The sequence below is a fragment of the Labrus mixtus genome, chromosome 13, assembly GCF_963584025.1.
Source record: "Labrus mixtus chromosome 13, fLabMix1.1, whole genome shotgun sequence".
Classification (NCBI taxonomy): domain Eukaryota; kingdom Metazoa; phylum Chordata; class Actinopteri; order Labriformes; family Labridae; genus Labrus; species Labrus mixtus.
This window is the reverse complement of record NC_083624.1, coordinates 19,054,417-19,077,571: the sequence shown is the minus strand read 5'-3', so window position 1 is coordinate 19,077,571 and position 23,155 is coordinate 19,054,417. Positions and strand designations below refer to the sequence as shown.

Genomic DNA, 23,155 nt, shown 5'->3' with positions numbered 1-23,155 from the left:
TAATGTCTTTTCTTACTGGTTTTACTATTTTTATCTTCTTTTACTTCTTACTGTTCTTTTATTTTTCAGAAGAATTTATACTTTATTGATCCCGCGAGGGGAAATTCGTTTTTTACACTCTGTCTAGTAAACATGCTACACAAACATAGGCTGAAATACACACACATGCACAAACAGGATCCTATGGACATGCACTAATGGAGAGGTCTCAGAGTGAGGGGGCTGCCCACAGCGAGCGCTCCTGAGCTTGTGGGGGGGGGGGGGGGGTGCCTTGCTCAGGGGCACCTCGGCAGTGCTCAGGAAGTGGCCTGGCACCTCTCCAGCTACCAGACCAATTTCCGGACCCTCCGATTCCCAACCCAAGTCCCTACAGACTGAGCTACTGCCGCCCAATTTATTAATAATATATATATATATATATAATATATAATTTATTATTTATTTATGGACTTATCTCGTATTTATGCTCATATCTTAATCTCCTCTTGTGTTTTAACTTGATAATTCCTTATCTTACTTTGTCTATTTATGTTTTATATTTATATTTACTTTTTATTTTTATTAATATTATAGTTTTGGGTTTTTTGATCCTTTAACCACTTGTTTCTATTTCTTTTACTGCTCTTACCTTCTTATTGCTGTTATCTTTTGATTTGCTTTTAGCTCTTTTAGTTTCTTACATCTTTTTAAATCTTTGGTCCTCTTGGTCTCAGCTCGTGTTGTTGGGTTCTTGTGTTGCCTGGGTTCTTATGATGGTTCTTGTGATGGTCAGGTTATATATGTCTGTTGGGTATCGTGCACTTTGGGTTATTTTCTGTTGAATTGTATTTAATTATTTTTAGTATTTTGCATTTGTTATATTCTTACTGTTGTTAATGTTTTTCTGTGTTTGCTTTAGTTTGCTTTGTTCTTGTTTTTGCTGTTTGTCAAAGCACTTTGTAAACCTGCTGGCTGACTGAATGTAGTACATGTTGCAACATCCAACCTATTTACAATCTATGCATCCAACCAGCAAAAAGGGGCCATAATGAATCTCAAATAATTGTATTATCAGTATTTGTAGAGATGATTGTTGCTTTAGTTTATAAGCTACACTCCAGGTGAGTGTTCATCCCCATGTTTACTTTCATAAAGTGTTCCTGTCTCCTCTGTGACCGGCGGAGGTGTAGCTCAGTGGTTACATCAAAATCTTAAGCCTCCAACCATAGACTGTCTCGTGCAGTCCCTTGCCAGAGGTTCGAACCACGGGCGCTGTCCTCTGCTGTTTGACCCCTTTACCCATCCGTACCCCCTTAGGGACTCTGGGTATCCCGTAGGTAGACTGTGATATCTTGGATACGTTGCAGGTATGACTCTTTACAAACTTCAGACGCAATCGTCATGTAGAATACATTACTAATTAATCCACATCGCCCCCTGCTGGCTGAATGCAGTATCGCTCGTAAATTCCACTCATGGGAAGGGACAAAAAAACAATTAAATCTAACAAATGCTTTCTAAAGACGCCTCATATTAGCCTGACTGTTAAGGAGCTACTGTCGGTTAGTTAACTCTTATTTAGTTTATTTGCTAGTTTCAGAGTATGATTTCCAACACGATAACACAACATACTTTGAACACCTTTTTCTCAATATATATTTACACTGCCCATGAACAACCAGGGCCATTATATACACACACACACACACACATTACCGTCCTCATTAAACCTAACACAAACAGCCTCTGTAGCTGTTTAGGTAATTATCTAGTTATGGATTTAAATGTCTGATAATGTTTAAATCTACTACATCTTTACATTTCAACACGTATTTTGCATGCTTAAAAAAAAAAAAAAAAAGTAATCTTGACATAATTGCTGTAGCCTTTGTAGAGTTCTTGCAGACCTTGCAAGACCTCACTGGTCAAACATGTTGGTATTTATTTACATGTTTTAACAAAGGCTGATTAATGATTTCCTTCCTTATGGGTTCATTATTTATACTTGGAGCGCTTAGTTATCTCCTTTTCTGACTGCAGAGCTCCTTCCATACAGCCGGAGCAGTGAGTTTACAACATGCCGTCTATTCTGCACCTTTTCTTTTCCTTGCTGATGTCGCTATAAATTAAGAACTGAGCTTCTATTATAGAACCTTCTGTATACTTACCGGTACGTCCTTTTTATGAAACTCACACCGCTGAATGAAGAGATATCAAAAATAAAAATTCCAATATTTGTGACCATACGATCATTTCACCGACTGTTGACGAAAGAGACAAGCGTACAACAAATAGGAAGTGGAATTTATTATTATTTTTCCCTACATTCAGCTCAACACACAAAGCTTATTTCACAGCTCAGAGTTCCCTTATTTTGCAGAAATGTACAGCTCAATCCCTTCAGAGTACACTCCCATTCAAATATCTAACTACTGACAGACGCAGCTGGAGGCGGGGTTTGATGACACTCTGACAGGAAGCAGACTGTTGGCAGTCCACTATGGAGCACAGACGTACAGGCGGGAAGGCGACAGTAGAAAAGCATGTTTGTTAAAGTGCTGGTGTTCACTTCTGGGCCACTTCATCAAACTTAGGCTCTGAAAAAACACAAAGAAGAGAAATCAACTCGCTGAACGTTTTTACAGATCCCATCTTCTCATGTTCACCTCTCATGTTGTCAGTCTGAAACGTCTAGAGCAGCTTCACATCATCTTATTCATCAGCATGCATACTGGAGTCAGTAAAAACCCTCATTTCAGTCTCTGCACTTCATTTATAGTTGGTTTGCACACAAAGTGAGAGGCCGCAGTAATGCTGTAAGAAATGAGGTTTGATCTCACCCTTACATTCATAACCAAAAAGCATGTGGCCTCATGGTCTTAGAGTTTGGCTCACCTGTGAATGTGAACTCTGGGAAAGCTGCGAGGTCTCCACCCCCGTAGAGTCTCTGGAGCTTTGCAACCTCCTCTGCCACAGCCTTTTCGTACTCCGCACCTGCCTCCACTAGCCCGCCTGAGGCCCTACAGGAGGAAGACAAAGGTCAATTGTTAGCAGTCCCATTTCATTTACTCACATGTAAATAATGAAATGAGCACCAACTCTCACAATCACAGAACATCCACTGACACACCAGAATCTGTCAGACCGCGGTCGAAAACATTTTAAAGGATCAATGATAAAAGTGACCTTACTATATGATCAGACATTAAGGAAACATGCTATGTTGAAGTGCTGGCTTCTCTGACAACAATGCAGCAGCCAGTATGTCCTCCTTCTAACTTTAGATTCTGCTCCTGAATGCTCTGGATTTGTTTGGACCAGAGAAGGTAGGCGGTTTTAAGGCACCCCCACACGGCCGTTTTGGACGCCCCTCGGTTTGCCAGACATGAGAGGGGGGGGGGTTGAATTTGGACTGCACTAGGTGTTAGAGTTACATATTGCTGCTTTAACAGCCACTTAGCTCTGCGCTCATTTTTAAACATGCAGCTATAATTTAAATCTTCACTTCAACTAGAGTTTTGAGACTTACTGGCTTTTTGTGGAGTATTCACGTATGGAGTCCAAGAAGAGTTTCTGAATTGGGTCCATTTGAGCTGCGAGTCACAAGGAGAGAAATAAATGAATATCACATCACAAAGAAAGTGCTTACAAACCAGGACAACCGGTTTGGATATCATCTGTTCAAAAACAAAAATAACCAGTCCAGTTTTTAGAGGAGCCCACATGCACACAAGGACTTTGGGTACTAGGAAGAGTAACCAGCTACAGGCAAAAGAAAGAGAGGGTCAGTGGAAGGGTTAAAAAGGTTGCTGTGAAAGGTCATGCTAGACTACACACTGACAGAACTGCTGTACAGTATACACTGCCAACCCCCGACTCTAAACGCAGAGCAACCAGGGTACAGAATCACCCGTAACATTTACAAAAAAAATAAAAAATAAGAGGAAGGAAAGTGAACATTTACACATTATCATTAACCAAATACAACAATCGGACCCTCCGTGTGGGGAGTGATTACAGATTAGGTTTACCATGCCACTCAGTAAGACATGTGAGGAGAGTGAGGGAGGACGGAGGAGAGAAGCTGGAGGTTAAGAACAAAAAGTATAAATGACAGGTGATAGCGGGAACCTTAACGTTATCCTTTATCAGTGAAGACAGCATCGTTAACATTACCTTTAATAACCACAAAATACAAAACAAACATTTCAATAACACCACAATAAAGAAAGGAAATCAAGAGGAGGACTAGAAATGTTTTCTGTCATGTTGGAAAAGTTTGGAGGTAAAAGGTTGGAAATGAAAAAGCAAAGAAAACATTTGTAAAAAAAAAAAAAAAAAAAAAGTTGAAAGCACAAATAAAAGCAGGAAGATGCAAAGCAGGAAATCCAAGAAACAGAAGAAATGAAAGGATTAAGCAAGCTGAGATTAGTGTGTGTGTGGGGGAAAAACAGCATGAAAGGAAAAGTGTGCTAAACAAAACATGCATGACAAAAGTGTAACAGTGAAGTGTTACAGAGTTAGTACATGCATGGTGTGTAGGATGGTTGAACAAACACATTAGGCGATGAACTACAGCTACAGGAAAGGTGACCCAGGCGCTTGGTGATCTGGTGCTTATGGCATGGTGGACGGGGGATGAAAAGGGGAAATATCGTTTGAAGGTTAAAGAAGAAGTGACACCAAAAGTTTTGCATTGACAGAACCCAAAAAAAAAAAAAAGTGTGTTTGTGATGTCCGGTATCGTTACAGTTTATCGTTAATCCTCATCACAAACGGCTACTGCATAATTGTATAAGGGGTGATGAGAATGACTGCTGGTAGACTGCAGGGTCCACAGAGGAAAAGAGAAGGATTTTGGGGGAGGGGGAGGTAGTAGTGTGTACCCTCAAACGGTTCAACCGGTTCGGCTAGGGCCTCAGCAGCAGGCTCGGCAGCGGCTTCTACAGGAGCTTCGGCAGCAGGGGCTTCAGGAGCCGCTTCAACGGGAACTTCTGCAACAGGTGCAGCCTCAGCCGCAGGGGCTTCAGGGGCCGCTTCAGCTGCAGGTTCTTCAGCAGCTGGTGCTGCTTCAACAGGAACCTCTTCTACTGGTGCTGCAGTTTCAGCTTCGGGGGAAGCGGCCTCAGCAGCAGCTTCAGCTATGGTTGCTGCAGCTTCAGCGACTACTTCAACCACTGGTGCGGCTTCAGGTAACACTTCAGCAACCACTGGTGCAGCCTCGACGACAGCTTCGGCAACAGCTTCAACAATAGGTGCAGCTTCTGCAACAATCTCTGCTACGGCTTCATTGACAGCTTCCACCACAGGTGCCGCTTCAGCAGCTTCTGCCACGGCTTCAACCACTGGTGCAGCTTCTGCAACGGCCTCGACCACTGGTGCAGCTTCTGCCACGGCCTCCACAACAGGTGCAGCTTCTGCCACGGCTTCAACCACAGGTGCGGCTTCTGCCACGGCTTCAACCACAGGTGCGGCTTCTGCCACGGCTTCAACCACAGGTGCAGCTTCTGCGACGGCCTCGACCACTGGTGCAGCTTCTGCGACGGCCTCCACGACAGGTGCGGCTTCTGCCACGGCTTCAACCACAGGTGCGGCTTCTGCCACGGCTTCAACCACAGGTGCGGCTTCTGCGACGGCCTCGACTACAGGTGCGGCTTCTGCGACAGCTTCCACCACAGGTGCGGCTTCTGCAACGGCCTCCACAACAGCCTCGACCACAGGTGCGGCTTCTGCGACGGCCTCGACGACTGGTGCAGCTTCTGCGACGGCTTCGACCACAGGTGTGGCTTCAACAATTGCCTCAGCTACAGCCTCAGGTGCAGCAGCAGCGGTGGTGGACGCCTCGACAGGTTTTGCTGCCGCTTCGGCTGCTGCTGCAGCAGCGGCCACTGCCTGAGAAACATCACTCTTGGGAAGATTGACTGTCTTGTGCTGGACAAGTTTCTCTATATCGAAGTATGTTTTACCCTGGTCTTTGTCTAGGACGAAGGAAGAGTGCAAGCAGACAAGATGAATTATTTCCCTACAAACACATTTTAATGATCTCATCACAAACTGTCCACTATGAACCTCAAATGTCCCAACATTATAAAGAAATGTCATGAAGAAGCATCTGGTGCATGTTCTGGTTTACAGGAAAATAAAAAGAATCATAGGTCTATGAGTTAGGCCTAGGGAAATGCTAAACACACTAAGAGAAGAGTCAAAGAGGAACCCGTGACACTTTGTATCCAGTTAAATGTTAAGTTTCAAAATCTCAAAGAGGAGCTAAAAGCAGCTGATACGGGTTTGATTCAGTTAAATAATCAGCGATATCTGTGGGAGAAAAGCAGGAATTACAAGTCATTCTCATCCGACACATTAGTGAATACCACAATCACGAGAATCTCTGCGATTAACTGAACAAGACAAACGCATAAAAATATTCGGTATTTGCAAAAGCAAACATTTATGTTAGCAGCAGCTTCATGAATCGATAGTAAAGAGCCTTTTTATTTACAGAGCTGAATCCTGCAGCTAGGAAAAAGCAGCTGTTGTTTCTGCCCTGACATAGGGGACATTTCGAGGGGGGGGGGGGGGGTCAGACTCCTGACCTTTGACTCTTTGTTACTTTTTCTCCAGCAGCGCATTAGCCTCCATACGGTCACACACACACACACACACTACAGCTAACACACAGACTGCAGCTAGATGACATCATGTACAGGGGTTCTGCATCATCCGGATTTCTGCTACATGAAAGGCTGAACTGTCTGCAGCCATCAAACCATTAGTTCAACTTTTTAAAGCCTTTAAATTCAATCTTTCATTTTGAACATTTACTTCAGGACAGCCGTGCATTAGAGGTTTAGGGGAGCAGTAGCATGGTCTGCTTTGTATGGACACATTAATCCTGCGTGATGTTACAAAACGGCACCATGTGTAATAATTTTGTTCAATGACATTATGCTTGTTGTATGATACAGGCTACACCTGTGACACTTTGAGCTGAAGTAGGTTCATGCAAAAGCTGAAAAAAAAAAAAAAATGCCAAAACAGGGCCACTGATCTTTTGAAAGCTTACCTGAGTTCTTCTTGGATGACTTCTTAGAACCACCAGATTTTGAGCTAAAGGCCGCAGCTGAAGGTGCTCTACTCAGAGTGATCCAGCTCTCAGCCTGCAAACACTGACACAAAACACACACACAGACACAGTACTGTTGACATCCACTCCCCTTTTTGTTTAACCTTTAAAGAAACCTAACGACATCTAGTGGTGAGGTTGCAGATTGCAACCAGTTCTCCCACTCCAACAAAAGCATGTGTGGATGGAAGATCTCCTACAGGGAATACAATTATTATCCCACACAGTCGTCAATGAACCAGCCCAGGTTCACAGTAAACTGTTCAGTTTAAAGTCAAGAGAAAAACTTCCACGGCAAAACTTCTGAGATTCAGATCATTTTAATGTTCTGAAACTTCAGGCTCCTCGCTGCCAGGAGAGTGTCCAGAGAGTAGGCATGGGCCCCCCCTCTAAATCTTAACGGCCACCTCCAACTATTATTGGCTATTTATCCTGATCAGAGACGGGACTTTAGTTGAAATCCACCATTCAGCCTGTGTTGCAACAGGCAGCTCAGTGTGCAGATGTTTGGTTTGAGTCAAATTACTTCAAAAAAAAAAAAAAAGGTGACTCTGGACGTACATACTTTCTTTTGAGTCCTTGACGCTCAGAAGATGAATATGTCATCATCTTGTGTTACTTAACAGTCTGTGTGATGAGTGCAGACTGAAGGGGTAAATAAACACTCTTCATTCAGCTGTGTGCACACAAACTTCAGGCTTCACCCCATGCACAAGTCAGCGTCCCAGTTGGGCCACCCCAGTTCAAAAAGTCTGGACACACCCCTGCTCACTGCCCCCCCCCCCCCTTTTTGTATGTCAGTGAGTTAAAAACAGTTAAATCCTGTAAAACTAGTCCAAGTCACCCTTCCTTGTAAACATTGTGTACTGTTAGCATTTGTATGCATGGGGGATTTCCAGTCCAACCACTGACTACATACTGGTGGGGGCCCTCTAACCTTGCACAAGCATGCTCACACAACCTATAGCTTCATGTTAAAGATTTACCACACCTCCTCCCCATGTCGCTCTATCTGCACACAAGTCAAGGAGCTTCAGCTGTCAGGCCCGTGTGTCTGCTTTAAGCCTGCCGAGACGATCAGACGTACACTTTAAGTAGTCTGCAACAACTTGGATCGAGTGTGAGTTTTCAGGAAGTTATCCAAAACATGATTTAAAAGGTTTAAAGCGCTGAGCATGGAGCTGGAGTCAGCGCTGACTGCAGGGTAACAGTTTGGACACCATGAGGCTGGTTTCAAATGTGGAGTGCAAAGAAAACAAGAGGCCGAACTACCACAACGTACTGCGCGAGTATTTACCACAAGAGCATGGAAATAAAGCAGTCAAAGAGTGTTGTTTTCACGCATTACCTTGACACAACCCAGTCGTCCTATCCTCAGCAGGGAAGCCGCCATCTTTCTGTGCAGTCTGCCTGTGCTGCAGTGAATAACGTTACATAACGATAAATCACGACAACAACAACAATAACAAACACGTCGAAACATCTTTCATATTCAACACTGGCTCGTTTAGCGTCGTGCAAGAACAACAACAAAAAAACTGCAATAAAAGCTGCAATCTTGATGTGTTGTGAAAAGCAGCAGCCTGAGGAGCTTTGTTTTTAATTCAACAAGCATCACACAAATTACCTGTGGATTTAAAAAAAAAAAGGCTTCTCGACGGTTCTCCGGTGCTCAGTCTCCAAAGACAGCTCTCTCACAGCAGCATGGACATCACTCTCACACACTTCTCACCTTTTATGTAACCCCCCTTCAGACTGAGAGTCACCGCCCCCCTCCTCACAAACATGTGTCTGCTCTCTCTTTACTCTTTTTTTGTGTTTTCATCTTTAATTCGACTAATATTCGGTTGATATTCGGTCATTTTGCCGATGTAGAACAGCGATAGTGTAGTTTAATCTCCAGGTTAGCGTTTGAATGAATGCTCACTCACTCCTAAAACTGAAATGTCGACTAAATGTAATCGATTAAAGTCGACCAATCGACGTTAGTTCTTACTACTTGAACACTTTGATTGCACATTATGACCCAGAGAGATAATTCAGTGTGTATTTCGTATTAAACCTCATTTGTTCAACAGCTAGACTCTTTTGTGTACATTTTGTACTTTCTCGAAGGGGGCGTGTCCTCTCTGTGCGGTCTGTGACGTCATTACGCGCGACAAAGTATCCTTCCTTCCTGTCCGCGTGGGTCTCCCTCTCCTGCCGTCGTCGCATGCTACAAAAACACAACAGACATGAGTGCTGTGGGATTCTGCGGAGAGTGGTTTGTCTTCACCTGCGACACCAAACTGGTGGCAGTCAACACCAGACAGGACAGGTGGGCGTCACGTGACACGTTTCCTCCGTTAGTGCTCACGTGTTGTGTGAAGTTTGTTTGTTTACCGGCGAGCTAACAGCTAAAGCTAGCTGTGCTGTCAATCACTCAGAGCCAAGACAGTCAGATTAGCTTAAATGTTCATTAACATTTGACAGACATAGGTACAGGAGGCGGAACCCAGAAAGTAAACAAATATGTTTTCCACATGTTATAAAAACATTGATCATTTCTTATAAAAATATATTTATTTAAACAAAATAGTGTTTTTCTATGCAGATTTATGTCCCTTCTTTGTATTGATTTTAATTCTATATTGAGGTATTTGACTAACACAACAAGACTTGTGACGTGTCAAAGATCATTTTCATGTTTTTACACTCAGGAAAATTTTCTCAGTCAAATCAATATGAATAAAACCACAAACTACAAACTACAAACTTTTATAAAAACTGGAGCTGCCTTTGTGATTTTTCTTGCAGAGAGCCGTTTGTGTTTGACTGCAGCGCTGCAGAGAAGAGGCCGAAGAACACAAAGCAGGACACCAGCAGGTAAAACTGTCAGAAGACATTAAAGTCTGAATGTTCTGCTCCTTATACAAACTGAAGGTCTGATGGATAACTCTGTATTCATAGATCATATCTGTATCGTCTTTGAGTCTAAAATAAGTATCCTGACATGCCTTGAAAAGTCAAACGCATGAATCTGTAATGATAGAAATAAAAAAGGAGATGACGGGGGGGTTTCTCCTGTGCAGAAATATAAAGATCTGGATCATTGAGGCTTCATGTTGATGCTGTATGAAAAAGCTCAACAGAGAGTGTACTTTTTTTTTTTTTTTTTTTTACCAGCTGTTTATTTTGTCTTTCATCAGTGATGCTGGAGCATCAGAGGAAACAGGAAGTGACAAAGTCCTGGCCTTCGCCGTGTCTCCTTCAGGAAAGCTGGTGGTGCTGACGGATGACAACAAGAGGCTGGTCCTGTTTCGCTGTGAGCCCTCATGGCAGTGCGTCAGCGTCAGGTACGGACTGAAGCTCTGTTCTCCTGTCACAGCAGCTCCATGCACTGTCCACACATTGATGTAAGCTGTGTGTGTGTGTGTGTGTGTGTGTGTGTGTGTGTGTGTGTGTGTGTGTGTGTGTGTGTGTGTGTGTGTGTGTGTGTGTGTGTGTGTGTGTGTGTGTGTGTGTGTGTGTGTGTGTGTGTGTGGCACAGGTGGGTGGTGAGGAGGTGCACCGCCCTGCTCTTCAGTCAGACTGAGGACGAGCTGCTAGCTGGGGACAAATCAGGAGACGTTTACTCCTTCTCGGTGACGGAGCCACAGAGGGAGGGGGAGCTGAAGATGGGACACCTGTCCATGCTGCTGGCTGTAGTAAGAACCTCCGAGCAGCAGAACCCCCCCCCCCCCCCCCCCCCCAAAAACTCTCCTGTGCTGTTCAACTTCTATGAGCACACATCCTGTTGGTCATTTCATCTTTTATTATGTTGTCGTATTTGATCTTTGATTCTTAACAAACAATGTAAAACAAAGTTCCCCAGAGTGCTGGTCTAGTTTTCCTGCACCTTGCTTCCTGCTGGACTCATCACACACTTTGTCCGATTGAATGATTTCTCCTTCTGCTGACTTTCAGACCATTTCCCCGGACAACAAGTTCCTCATCACAGCCGACCGCGACGAGAAAATCCGAGTGAGCCACCTCAGGTCCCCGTACAACATCCAGTCCTTCTGCCTCGGACACCAACAGTGAGTGTCTGCCACTTTCTGCTGGGGGGGGGAAAAAAAAGTGTTTTCAGGACACATTTCATTTAGTATAAATCGGCCGGCTCTGATTAATTCAGAAGTCGAGCACGTGACAGGGCCCAAACAGCTGAAAGATGTCGATGCACACACTCCCTCACAGGTGTGAACCGGTGAGAAACCCACTGAACGCAGCCTCGGAGAGCTGCAAATGTGCTCACAGATACTGGATTTATATTTGACTAATATCCGGAACAACCTGAACAGCAAGCTTTCACCCTGTGTCCTGCAGCTCAATAACATGAAGTGTGCTCTGATTGAATCCTGCGTCTTCTTCCTCTTAGGTTCGTCAGCTGCCTGCTCGTCCCTGCAGGTCATCCACACTGGCTGCTGTCTGGATCAGGGGTATGTGTGTGTTTCCTTAAGCTGCATTAACATACTTTTTCCTTTTAGCTTACGCTCTGTTATTAGAATAGATTTTTTTGTGCGGCCGCTCCAAGCTCTTCCAGTTGAAAATCTTTTTTCAGAAATGTGCTGTATATGTCACGGCCGCTCTTTTCTAAATATACTATAGTCCCCCTGTACCCACATCCTCCTCGCTCCGTGTCCAGACGCAGCAGGAGGACCAACAACCTCCGTTTGATGCTCACAGTGACGAAAAATAGAATATAAAACGTACAATAAAAGGAAAAGCAGCAGTGTTGGTCACACAGCGCCAGTTGTCATAGTGACCGGATGCACATGCAGCGTTTAAATTCTCATCGCACAAGTGCATCATACCAAGAGCTCCAGAGAGCACAGCCAGCACTTTTTTTTTGCTCGTAAAAACCAGCAGTGGGACACAGGGGCGGGGCCTAATACGAAGGGGTTTTTGTGTTCATCAGGACGGGACGTTGAAGCTGTGGGAGTTCGAGTCCGGTCGTAAACTGCAGAGCTGCGACCTCAGTGAGCTGGAGGAGACGCCTCCGCCTGACGCCGACAAACAGAAGGTAAGAACTGAGTGACGACACATTACCTGCTGTAGTTTGGGAAGCCATGACATTCGATTGAGCGACAACACCCGGAGGAGGAACGGTAGAGATGTTTGTGACTGTTTGTGTAGCAGGTCAATAGATCCATGTTTCATGATATGTAACATGTATGATGTCGAAACATCTCTCTACATCTTCCAAACGTCTTCTCGGCGCTCTTTCACAAAGCAGCCTTCAGCTACGAAGCAGCCATTCTGTTTGATACAACGGCTGAGAGGAAGAGGGCGGAGACGGAGGAAGATTAGAAGAGAGAGAGTAAGCGAGCGAGAAGCAGAGTGTTCATCCCTGCAGATATTATTCAGAACAGATTGAGACCTAGCGTTATCCTGTGTCCTTATCAGTGTCATCGTTGTCTCATGTTTAGCAGCTTTACCGGCAGCGACTGTTTTATGACGGTGCCGTTGAACTCGTTGACCTTCGATGGCCGCCACACTGAATTCCTGCACATTGTTGCTTTAATGGCTAAATGACAACAAACGAACGTGTCTTATTGATCTCAGAGGTCCACTGAGCAGCTGGCACAGCTTCAGCTTCTCTGTCCTGTCGGTGGGAGCCTCGTCTTTGTGTTTCTCTGCTGAGCTGTGTCAGAGCGGCGGTGAAATGGGTCACACACTCTGAACACACACGGAAACGCAAAGCGTCGTCCCCGGATCCAGAGCCGAGAGGAAGGGATGTCTAAATCCTTTATTTTACACAAACAAGCGTGAGAAGCTTCTCTGAGACTCCTCCTGTCTGTCTCTGTTTTATTTCCCAGAAGCCCACTGTGTGCCGCATCAGCAGCTCACCGGATGCTCAGCATGTGGCCGTGCTGTGTGACAGGTGAGTGTCACTTCCTGTTTGTCAATCACTCAGTTAGGACTCCAGGTAGAGGGGACAGAAAGCTGCTTTCTCCTCGTTTGTTGATAAATTACATTACAAAGTCAACTGGAAATAAACTTAAAGGAGCAGTATGTAACTCTGACCCCTAGTGTTTAAAATGGGTACTGCAGTCTAAATTCTAAACATTGTAGAGAGCTGTCTCCCCCCGCCCCCTCCTCTCTAGAGTCGATGCTCACGCAGGTTGCCATGTGGTGGACACTGAAGCTTCAGTGTTTATCCAGCTCTGCATCGGTCTGTAAACCTTTGTGTTCTAACCTCTCTCCATTTTTCAAAAGCATCTCCAATATTGATCCTAGTTTGAGCACGTTTCTGCTCATGGAGCTTATTAGAAACATGCAGAGGCTTTTTAGGTCGGGTACAATCACTTCTATCTGAACCACTTCTCTTGCCCGCTTCCATCACTGCAACACCTGTTGGTTTGACCTGATAACTGCTCTCATATCTGGCAAACCGAGGGGCGTCCAAAACGGCCGTGTGGGGGTGCCTTAAAACCGCCTACCTTCTCTGGTCCAAACAAATCCAGATCATTCAGGACCAGAATCTAAAGTTAGAAGGAGGACATACTGGCTGCTGCATTGTTGTCAGAGAAGCCAGCACTTCAACATAGTATGTTTCCTTAATGTCTGATCATATAGTAAGGTACCTTTATCATCTCACTCACTACACATCTCACTGATTGGACCTTTCAGAAAGGCTCAAAATGAAAAAAATGACCTACACATTAAAATACCAGCAAGCTCCACCTCCATGTTTTTAATGAGTGAAAACGTTGATATCTCGCCTGCTCTCATTTTCAGTTCTTCTCATCGTTTGTCTTTAGAAAAGTTTTCCAAACTGTCGTCGTGCAGGATGTGTGTACACGACTCCCTCTCAGGAGTCTGTTTTAAACTCTGGCATGTCAGCTGCCTTTGAGCTATATTTACTTCCTATAGTTGAATCTATTTTTGGGACGTACTGTATGGAAGCACAATGTCCCTGTGAGGCTCCTGGATACTGTCTTTCACTGCACATAGGTAGGTCAGAGCCATGACTCCCTCTGATGATCTGATCTCCTGTTTTTTGTTCTCAGAGTTTCCACGCTTCAGTTCTTCTCTCTGAAAAAAGACTCCGAGCAGAAAATCGTCCCTCACAGCAGGCTCCCTCTGCCTCACTGTTCCACAGACATGACCTTTGACCCCGAGGGTCGGCTGTGGGTGCTGATGGACTCCAGAGAAACACCGCTCCAGATCTACACACGGACACAGGACTGCTGGGAGGTACAGTCCTCATCGATTACTCTGCAGCCTTTTAAAGCCTCGTTCACAACTGCAGGCCGACACAATCCATTTTTATGTTTTTATTTTGATAGGACAGCACATAGAGTCGGGCTGTTCTCATGTTTCCTCAATCATAGCTCCTCAGAGGATTTTCCTCAAACCTCAAACCTCGCTCCTCGGTGCTGAAATAAGACACTTGGGACGTCTTTCAACATGGCCGCACAGAACGACTTCCTGTTCAAGTGAGGAAACAGAAAAAAAATTAGAGAGAAACGAGAAGCACCCTCGGAAATCAGGACGAGAGAGTGTTGCCTCTGTACAAGGTGCAACTCATCTACCGGGCCATCGGCGCCCCCTGCTGGAGGAATTCTAGATTTTGAGTCGTCGTTTCAAATCTATATAATTCAAACAAACTTTACCCAGGTTTTCTAAATCAGCTGAAGTCACCTCTAAGAACTCCTTCTGCTCACCATGCTCCTCTGTGTTCTTCTTTTAAAGCACGCTCTGTAGGTGTCCCGAGACAAATTTCCCTCGGGGGGTTTTTAAACTCCATTATCTCACCTCATGCTGTCCGCCCTCTGATATTCACACATCATTATTTACATTCAGCGTGTGGGAGGACGAGGAGTGTGAAGAGGAAACTACTCGCTGATGTTTCTGTCCGTGAGCGCTCCACACATCCAAACAAGGACGTGACTCATCCCGGCTGCTCCACACACACACACACACACACACACACACACACACACACTGCTGCTCCACACACACACACACACACACACACACACACACACACACACACACACACACACACACACACACACACACACACACACACACACACACACACAAACACACACTGCTGCCTCACACACAGAAACACACACTGCTGCTTCTCACACACACACACACACACACACACACACAGAAACACACACTGCTGCCTCACACACACACACACACACATTGTCACTATGATTCTATTGATGTCATCATACATCTCTCTGTCTACAGTTAATCACGTCTCTGGTGTAAACACAGCCCCCTTGGCGAGTGGCGCTCTGGTTTCCCAGTGTTATAAAGAAGCTGAACGCGTTCCGCTGCAGCTGGAGATGACTTCATGTGTGTTACTTTTGCCGCCGTGTCTATCTTTGGTGTTTTGTGCTAAACGTGCGCCCTCCTGTTTGTCCCAGAGTGCTGCGGAGAGCGCCGAGCTGCGCCGAGCAACCGCAGCCCTGCAGCCTCACAGGGAGACCCTTCATGGTGAGTCACGCACTCGTCCACACGTCCACCTGACCTCTACGGCCTCTTGGCAGTGCATCCTCGCTGTCCTCCCTCTCACATCCTCTTCCCACTCGCCCCCACCGGACAGAAATAAACCTGCAGTGTCACACAGGCTCGCACTCCGTCTCCCCCGAACATCTTGTGCTGCTTATGCGGGGTTAAAATCCAGGACTTAGAGTCAGTTCTTGATGATCTGTTACATCTGTGTGAGCTCTAAAAGAGTCTACTTCTTCCTTTGAAGCCAGCAGACTCCAGACTGAAAGTTTCTGCTCTGTCTCCGCCTCCAATGTTTTTTTTTTATTGTGTGTTACTGAAACATTTAGCGGAACCCCACTATGCATTTAAAATCCCAACTATACACAAAATCCAACCAACAGGGAGAACAGAGTTTAGTTCTTGTAACGTCACGCTGTGCGCCGGTTTCTCCTCCCTGTGATGTCATCGTGTGACGCTGTCACTTTAGTTTTACTTCTTAGTCATGAGAATAGTGCGATGGCAGACATAACCAAACTAGCGCTGGTGCTAACGATGCTAACTGGACTTTTTACATGCTCACTCACACATACACAGTTACTCTCCCACTATGCTGACGAGCAGAGACGCCTGATTGGACGACTTTGTAAAGTGAAATGGTCGTTGCAGAGGAATGGCGAGAACATTTTCGCATCGTTGTTGACTTGGCGTGCTCGTGACAGCCGTATCAGTGCGTTTACTGTTTTCATGTGGACAAAGATGATTTGAGAAGTGTAGCTGTGTTTCCTGTCGTCATCCTCTCTCTCTCTCTCTCCTCAGCCGCCATGAAGTCCAGCAGCCGGTACGAGAACCTGTACAAGGTGACCTTCGACAACGTGACGGCGTACCAGCAGAAGAAGCAGCAGAGGCTGGAGGAGCAGCAGCTGAAGAGGACGGCAGCTCAGAACACCAACGGGAACAAGAAGAAGAGGAGGGAGAAGGAGACGACGGAGGCTGTGACGCAGTCCTCATGAACGGACCAATGAAAAGAGGGTCTGTGTTTATGAGTTTTTATGTTTGGCTCTAATTTCTGATTATTTTTACTAATAAAACCAAAAGCTGTGCCTTGTTTCCTCCATCACCGCCGTGGTTCTGATTCTGCACATGTCAGCACGCCGCTCTGACCTCATGAACATCACAACACATTTTTGATGCCGTGCAGTGAATAAATTCAGCCGCTCTGTATTAGAGGAGAGAGTTTGAGTCGTATTAAAACGGAAATATGAACATCATGCGGACAGAACAAAGTGAGAGAAGCTGCTTTGGAGGAAGGCCGATGAGGAGCAACAAAGCCGTCAGCCTTCTAGTCATGGACAGGACTGGAAAACGAGGCGGTGCAGAGCGTTACATTTTAGGACAACGTTTGGATTGTGATGTCGTAGAGCTGCAGTCAATTTGATGTTTTCGACTTTAAAGTGTGCAGATTTCATTTCTTGCTACCTGCATAAAAACCACCTCAACATAAAGACTAAAGAGAATAGTTTGTCATGAGGAATCTGTTCATTACCTCCTCAAAATAAAATATCCTTAAACAAAGATTTAATTGGCCACACATGGCAGGATTAAGGTCGAGTAGGATGACATTTGTCTGCAAGTTAAAAAAACTTCAAAAAACGTAAACATGTATGGACCGGGAGATTGACAGATGGATTGGCATAGCGTCTGCAGTTAAGCTGGACCGTTGTCCTGAAGAGGGAGCTGAGCCTGAGGCAAAGCTCTCGATTTACTGCTCCATCATCGTTCAGACCCTCACACCTGTCATGACCTTTGGGTAGTGAATGAAAGAATAAGACCATAGATACAAGCACCTGAAATGAGTTTCCTCTGGAGGTAGGCTGTGCTCAGCCTTAGAGAGAGGGGGAGGAGCTCAGATGACCTCGGATAAGAGGAAGAAAATGGATGGATGGATATATTAATCTAAAAACACAATGATCAATTTAATGTGGAAATGTGAAAATTGGCCATCCTAAGCTTAAACCTGATGTTCTGTGTAGAAAAGTTTGAAGCCCCCCGAAGAGGCTGACATGAAGTCTGAGCAGAGACAGTTCTTATAATTAAAGTCATCCTTTTATTTTTTTGTAGGAAAGAACAAAGGTCACTATAAATCTGTACAATCTGTAAAAAACAACACATCTCAAATAAAAAACAAACAATGCAAGTTGTGTATCTAAATATTGTTCACTGAAGTTTCTGTGCTGTACAAATGTTGACACTTCCTGAAAAAGGCTTTGGGTCGTCCGTCTGCTCCTCAGGTCCATCCACGGTTTGTAACGCTGTCTCAGATCTGCTGCAACACACACGCTTGCTGTCTCAGATCTGCTGCAACACACACACTCTCACACACAGATCAGACTCCTGCTGCTCCTCTGGTCTTCATCAGAGGACAGGCCGACCCGAACCAACGTGTCCGACAAGTTCACTTCACGTCACACTGCTGCACTCGTGCTCTACGCTGCACAAACAGAAACATTTATCAGATTTAGAGGATGTGTCGTGTGAAATAAAATCTCAAAGTTCTGCTCCTTCTCACCTTTTCAAAACGTTTTACTTCTTCTTTCCTCCGATGGTCAGGCTCTCACTTTTCTTCTTCTGCACCTGAGGAGAGGAACGTTATTGGTCACAGTTTGAATAAGTGAAATAAATCCTCATAAACATCAGTGTAGAAATCCTCCGACCTCGTTCATGGCGTCATCGATCTGTTTGAGCTCCTCGTATCGGTCTCTGGACTCTCTGAGCGGCTGCACCATCGCCTCCTCGATCTGTGGGAACAGCTGATACACACAAACACACACATTACTCCTGACTGTTTATATGAAGGTAACCGTCTCAGCAGCAGGGGGTGTTTGTTTCTTGTAAAGGTCACCTGAGGTCCTAAAAGTGTTCACTGTACCAGAAATGATTTCTTCATTCACGTTCTCTGCTCCCAAAGTACAAATTTATGAATTATGTCCGGTGTTTATTGTTTACTTTTAGCCAACCTTACAATGGTTTGAATCCCTCAACCCTTACCTTCATCCCTTCACTCCTCGACCCTTACCTTCATCCCTTCACTCCTCGACCCTTACCTTCATCCCTTCATCCCTTCACTCCTTGACCCTTACCTTCATCCCTTCACTCTTTGACCCTTACCTTCATCCCTTCACTCCTCTACCCATACCTTCCTCCCTTGACCCTTTCCTTCATCCCTTCACTCCTTGACCCTTACCTTCATCCCTTCACTCCTCTACCCTTACCTTCCTCCCTCGACCCTTTCCTTCATCCCTTCTCTTCTCGACTCTTACCTTCCTCCCTTCACTCTTTGACCCTTACCTTCATCCCTTCACTCCTATACCCTTAACTTCCTCCCTCGACCCTTTCCTTCATCCCTTCACTCCTTGACCCTTACCTTCCTCCCTCGACCCTTTCCTTCATCTCTTCACTCCTTGACCCTTACCTTCATCCCTTCACTCCTCTACCCTTACCTTCCTCCCTCGACCCTTTCTTTCATCCCTTCACTCCTTGACCCTTACCTTCATCCCTTCTCTCCTCGACTCTTACCTTCCTCCCTCTACCCTTACCTTCATCCCTTCTCTCCTCGACTCTTACCTTCACCCCTCGGCCTTAACCTTCGTCCATGCACCTCTCGACCCTTAACCCCCTCACCCCACACATATTCTCATACCCTCATCCCTTCACTCCTCGACCTTCATAAACCATCATAAATCTTCCCATCATGCAAACCTCATTCATCATGTCGATCTAGCTGTGCATATTAAAATAAACTTTTCTAAATCATAACATTTCTTGGTGTGGTTTTTGTAAGTGGAAAAGTGTTTGATACATTCAGAAATGTTCCTTGTTTCTAGTCACAGCAATTAGGAGGGTTCTGGATTTCCCTGATTTTCTAAAGCGATGGCAGAGAGAGCTCATGGGAAATGTAGTTTTTAGAGTTCTAACCATGTCATCAGAGTTCACTCACTCTAAATCTGATAAATCGGAATAATATCCAAGAGATTTTTAAACTTTACTCAAAGGACAGTTACCCTGTCAACCATTTTGTAATTCCTTTTACTTCCTCATCACGTTCCTGCACGCTCACCTTCATCACGGTCTCAAACATGGGGATGAGGACGAACTTGATGAAGCCGATCTGAGCCGTCGGCTTGGTGACCTTTTCTCTGTCCATGAACGGAGCCACGGGGAGTCCCTCAGCCTTCTCCCGGTCGCTCTGAGCAGCACGGATACACACAGAGGAGACAAAGCCACAAAAAGGAACCCGGTTACCCTCGAGGTTCTCCAAGTCCTAATTCAATCAATAAAAATAAAAACATCAGAGACTTGCAGAAACGTTCTTTGTGTTGCTCTCACCTGCATAAAGTACTCCTCCAGCAGACAGTCGACCCACGGCTCAGCCACCTCCATCGGCCGCACCTCGTTGGAGATGTCGCAGCATTTGATGAGCACCATCTTCAGCTGCACGGAGAGCACGGTGAGACGGTCAGGGGGATGAAATATCAGCAGAAAAAGAGACAACATGGAGCATACAGAGAGGAGAGTCAATGCTTCTTCACTGCCTAAAAAGATGTTTAATGTCACATTTACTTCACAGAAAAGTTCAGAAGAAAATTAAACGTGAAGTATCAAAACAGAATCATAGCTCAAGATTGATTGTTTCCTCTGTAAGCATGCCTAGTCAGCACTATTTGAATGCTGAGTTGCAGCTCTTTTGCTCCACTTTAAAAACGTCTCGCGCTGATCTACGACCTCTGAAATCTGACGCCCCTGAAAATGAAACTGTAAAGGAAATGAAATTCTTACACAGGTGACGTGCTCCTCGTCCGTGTAGTCGAAACTGTCCACCTTCTGTTTGAAGGAGTCCAGGATCTCCCCGTGTCGAGCCATGTCTGTGGCCAGGATCAGAGTGATGGTTCCCTGTCAGAAACGGCACCGGGTGAGAAAATGCAGCAACAGACACTCAGACATGCAGAAACAATGATCTGGCTTTCCTGGCCAGCCAACCGGGAGGAGACTGCGGGGTAGACTTTATATATCCTGTCTGGTCTGGGAACGCCTGGAAAACGTTCCTGGGGGGAGAGGGACGGCTGGGGCAGCGATCCGACCCAGGATAAGAGACAGATAATGGATTGAGGGAGTCTTACCTGTCGTATCTGTTTGAAGGCCTCAGGGTCAAAGCTGGAGAAGATGTTGCAGTCGGGCTGAGAGAAGATCTGAAAGGCGACAGCACAGTGATGATTCTCCAGGGGAGAGATATCGTTGTAACGAACCGCCAGATCCGTTCTGGCATTTATCTGGTATCTGGAGGAGAGGAGAGGACAAAATGAGGACGGGGAGGAGGAGGAGGAGGAGGAGGAAGACACAAAGGGAAAGGAGCGAGGGATCAGAGAGACGAGAGGGCGGACGTGTTGAGATTTAATCAAAAGACAGAGGGATAAAAATGGCTGGGACTAAGGAGGGAGGGAAGGTGTGAAGAGGTGTGTGCGCGTGTCTTACGTGTTGTTGTAACCGGGGTGGTCGAGGTCGTGACACACAGCCGCCGTCATCAGAATCAAAACGTCAACCTGAGTGAACTTCTCCTAAAAGTAAACACACACGTTCAGATTATTGTTTAATTAATTCATGCAGCAATTAAGTCTGACTGTATGTGTGTGTGTGTGTGTGTGTGTGTGTGTGTTTGTTAGGTTGTGTGTGTGTGCATGTTTGTGAGTGACTGTGTCTCTGTGTGTGTGTGAGTGTCTCAGTTTGTGTGTGTGTGTGTGTGTGTGTGTGTGTGTGTGCGTGTCTCAGTGTGTGTGTGTGTGTGTGTGCGTGTCTCAGTGTGTGTGTGTGTGTGTGTGTGTGTGTGAGTGTCTCAGTTTGTGTGTGTGTGTGTGTGTGTGTGTGTGTGTGTGTGAGTGTGTGTGTGTGAGTGTCTCAGTTTGTGTGTGTGTGTGTGTGTGTGTGTGTGCATGTCTCAGTGTGTGTGTGTGTGTGAGTGTCTCAGTTTGTGTGTGTGTGTGTGTGTGTGAGAGTGTGTGCGTGTCTCAGTGTGTCTCAGTGTGTGTGTGCGTGTGTGTGTGTGTGTGTCTCAGTTTGTGTGTGTGTGTGTGTGTGTGTGTGTGTGAGAGTGTGTGCGTGTCTCAGTGTGTCTCAGTGTGTGTGTGTGTGTGTGAGTGTCTCAGTTTGTGTGTGTGTGTGTGTGTGCGTGTCTCAGTGTGTGTGTGTGAGTGTCTCAGTTTGTGTGTGTGTGTGTGTGCGTGTCTCAGTGTGTGTGTGTGTGTGTGTGTGTGTGTGTGTGTGTCTCAGTGTGTGTGTGTGTGTGAGTGTCTCAGTTTGTGTGTGTGTGTGTGTGTGCGTGTCTCAGTGTGTGTGTGTGTGTGAGTGTCTCAGTTTGTGTGTGTGTGTGTGTGCGTGTCTCAGTGTGTGTGTGTGTGTGTGCTGCAGCAGATCCGTTGTAATCAGTCATTAGGTCTGAGATAATGAAACCTCCGGTGAATAGTCGTCTCTAACAAACACAGAGGGAGACTCTGACGCTCCTCTCTTCCTTCATCACGCCCCCGTCCTCCTCCTCACCCTCTCGGTCCTCATCCCCCCTGAGCTCTCCTAATCCCCCCTACATCCCCCTCCTCTGATGACTGCAGTGAGTGTTTCACTTCATTACACTGATCATAATAACTGTGATTACAGAGCTGCTTTAACGCAGAGTTCACTGAGTGAATGAGGATGCTGTAGAAGAACAGGAACACAAACAGTAAGGTCACAAATAAAAGTTAATGAAAGAGGGCGAGAGATGCAGACACACAAAGGAGTCAAAGGAGGCGGCAACAGATCACAGACCTCATGTTTCCATCGTTGTATCGCAGGTTTACGTCACGGATCGTTTTTCAGATCAGCGTGAGAGTGTGTTAACCCAGACGGACTCTGAAATGCTCTGAAATCCTTTTATAACCAGCCGTTTAAAAAGTGTTGTAGTCAAGACTACACTAACCAAGACCAAGACATACCCGAGACCAGAGAGCTCCAAGACCAAGTCAAGATCAAGACCAAGGCAGGGCAAGACCGAGACAAGATCGAGTAAAAATGCTATTGATTCTGATACGAGACCGAGACCTTCAAAAAAGACCGGTCTCGTTTAGATCATTGCGTCTCTTTCTTTTGAATGTTTGTGTCTTCAAAAGTTCTGAGAAAATTAAAGTAAGACACAAAGACAAAAGGTTGTTTAAAAGAACCAAACACATTAAAGACCTTTAGAGATCTTTATAATTTAGCTTTTAATCAAGTAATATCACACGAGAAGGAGAGACGTAGACCTGATTCAGCGCAGTTGTGATTCAGTCTGAAGATGGTCCCAGCAGTGTTGATATCCAGAACGTATCCACCTCCAGTGTAATATTGCTTTAATGCAACAGGAAAAATCAACAGCAGACTTTTTAACTGAAAACTAAAGTAAAAGAAGAGTCGTGACACTGACGTCAGTTAAAGTCTGTGTCCTGAGGTTTGCGCTGCAGGATTTCTGTCTTCAATTAGTCTCCCTGCTCAACATGAGGTCACTCAGATGAGTCA

The 23,155-nt window shown here is 45.4% G+C and overlaps 3 protein-coding genes and 1 long non-coding RNA gene across 9 annotated transcripts in view; 1 reads left to right on the top strand and 3 right to left on the bottom strand.

The window, feature by feature from the left end:
* Window positions 1–2,271: 2,271 nt before the first annotated feature.
* Window positions 2,272–8,812, bottom strand: si:ch211-140m22.7 (uncharacterized protein LOC570370 homolog). 3 transcript variants are annotated; one of them, XM_061054016.1, is made up of 7 exons: window positions 8,723–8,812; window positions 8,451–8,517; window positions 7,043–7,145; window positions 4,866–5,957; window positions 3,509–3,572; window positions 2,875–2,999; window positions 2,272–2,576 (listed from the first exon to the last, which is right to left on the bottom strand). In XM_061054016.1, the coding sequence occupies exons 2-7, from the start codon at window positions 8,493–8,495 to the stop codon at window positions 2,545–2,547; spliced, it is 1,461 nt and encodes a 486-aa protein (XP_060909999.1). In that variant the 5' UTR covers window positions 8,496–8,517; window positions 8,723–8,812; the 3' UTR covers window positions 2,272–2,544. The 3 variants fall into 3 exon arrangements, with proteins under 3 accessions (XP_060909999.1, XP_060909998.1, XP_060909996.1); XM_061054015.1 differs by lacking the exon at window positions 8,723–8,812 and having other exon boundaries at window positions 4,866–5,657; window positions 5,700–5,957; window positions 8,451–8,586; XM_061054013.1 differs by lacking the exon at window positions 8,723–8,812 and having other exon boundaries at window positions 8,451–8,586.
* A 132-nt stretch (window positions 8,813–8,944) lies between these two features.
* On the top strand, window positions 8,945–17,051 carry wdr4 (WD repeat domain 4). Its single transcript, XM_061054022.1, has 11 exons — window positions 8,945–9,419; window positions 9,899–9,967; window positions 10,291–10,437; window positions 10,632–10,788; window positions 11,048–11,160; window positions 11,499–11,559; window positions 12,039–12,143; window positions 12,940–13,004; window positions 14,134–14,320; window positions 15,514–15,583; window positions 16,397–17,051. The coding sequence occupies exons 1-11, from the start codon at window positions 9,337–9,339 to the stop codon at window positions 16,588–16,590; spliced, it is 1,251 nt and encodes a 416-aa protein (XP_060910005.1). The 5' UTR covers window positions 8,945–9,336; the 3' UTR covers window positions 16,591–17,051.
* A 610-nt stretch (window positions 17,052–17,661) lies between these two features.
* pde9aa (phosphodiesterase 9aa) overlaps window positions 17,662–23,155 on the bottom strand; it is a 31,897-nt gene continuing 26,403 nt past the window's right edge. For 2 of the 3 annotated variants that reach the window (XM_061054018.1, XM_061054017.1), the window contains exons 12-19: window positions 21,107–21,189; window positions 20,755–20,911; window positions 20,414–20,527; window positions 19,964–20,068; window positions 19,695–19,823; window positions 18,292–18,387; window positions 18,147–18,211; window positions 17,662–18,068 (exon numbers count right to left, since the gene is read on the bottom strand). In XM_061054018.1, the coding sequence (XP_060910001.1) occupies window positions 18,161–18,211; window positions 18,292–18,387; window positions 19,695–19,823; window positions 19,964–20,068; window positions 20,414–20,527; window positions 20,755–20,911; window positions 21,107–21,189 (735 nt within the window). In that variant the 3' untranslated portion in view covers window positions 17,662–18,068; window positions 18,147–18,160. The remainder of the gene's footprint in view (window positions 18,069–18,146; window positions 18,212–18,291; window positions 18,388–19,694; window positions 19,824–19,963; window positions 20,069–20,413; window positions 20,528–20,754; window positions 20,912–21,106; window positions 21,190–23,155) is intronic. The other variant, XM_061054019.1, reaches the window with a different exon arrangement.
* Window positions 18,394–19,688, bottom strand: LOC132987151 (uncharacterized). Of its 2 annotated transcripts, none has more exons than XR_009675581.1 (3): window positions 19,278–19,688; window positions 19,078–19,201; window positions 18,394–19,009 (listed from the first exon to the last, which is right to left on the bottom strand). It is a non-coding gene; the product is annotated as an uncharacterized LOC132987151 (long non-coding RNA). The 2 variants fall into 2 exon arrangements; XR_009675582.1 differs by having other exon boundaries at window positions 19,078–19,153.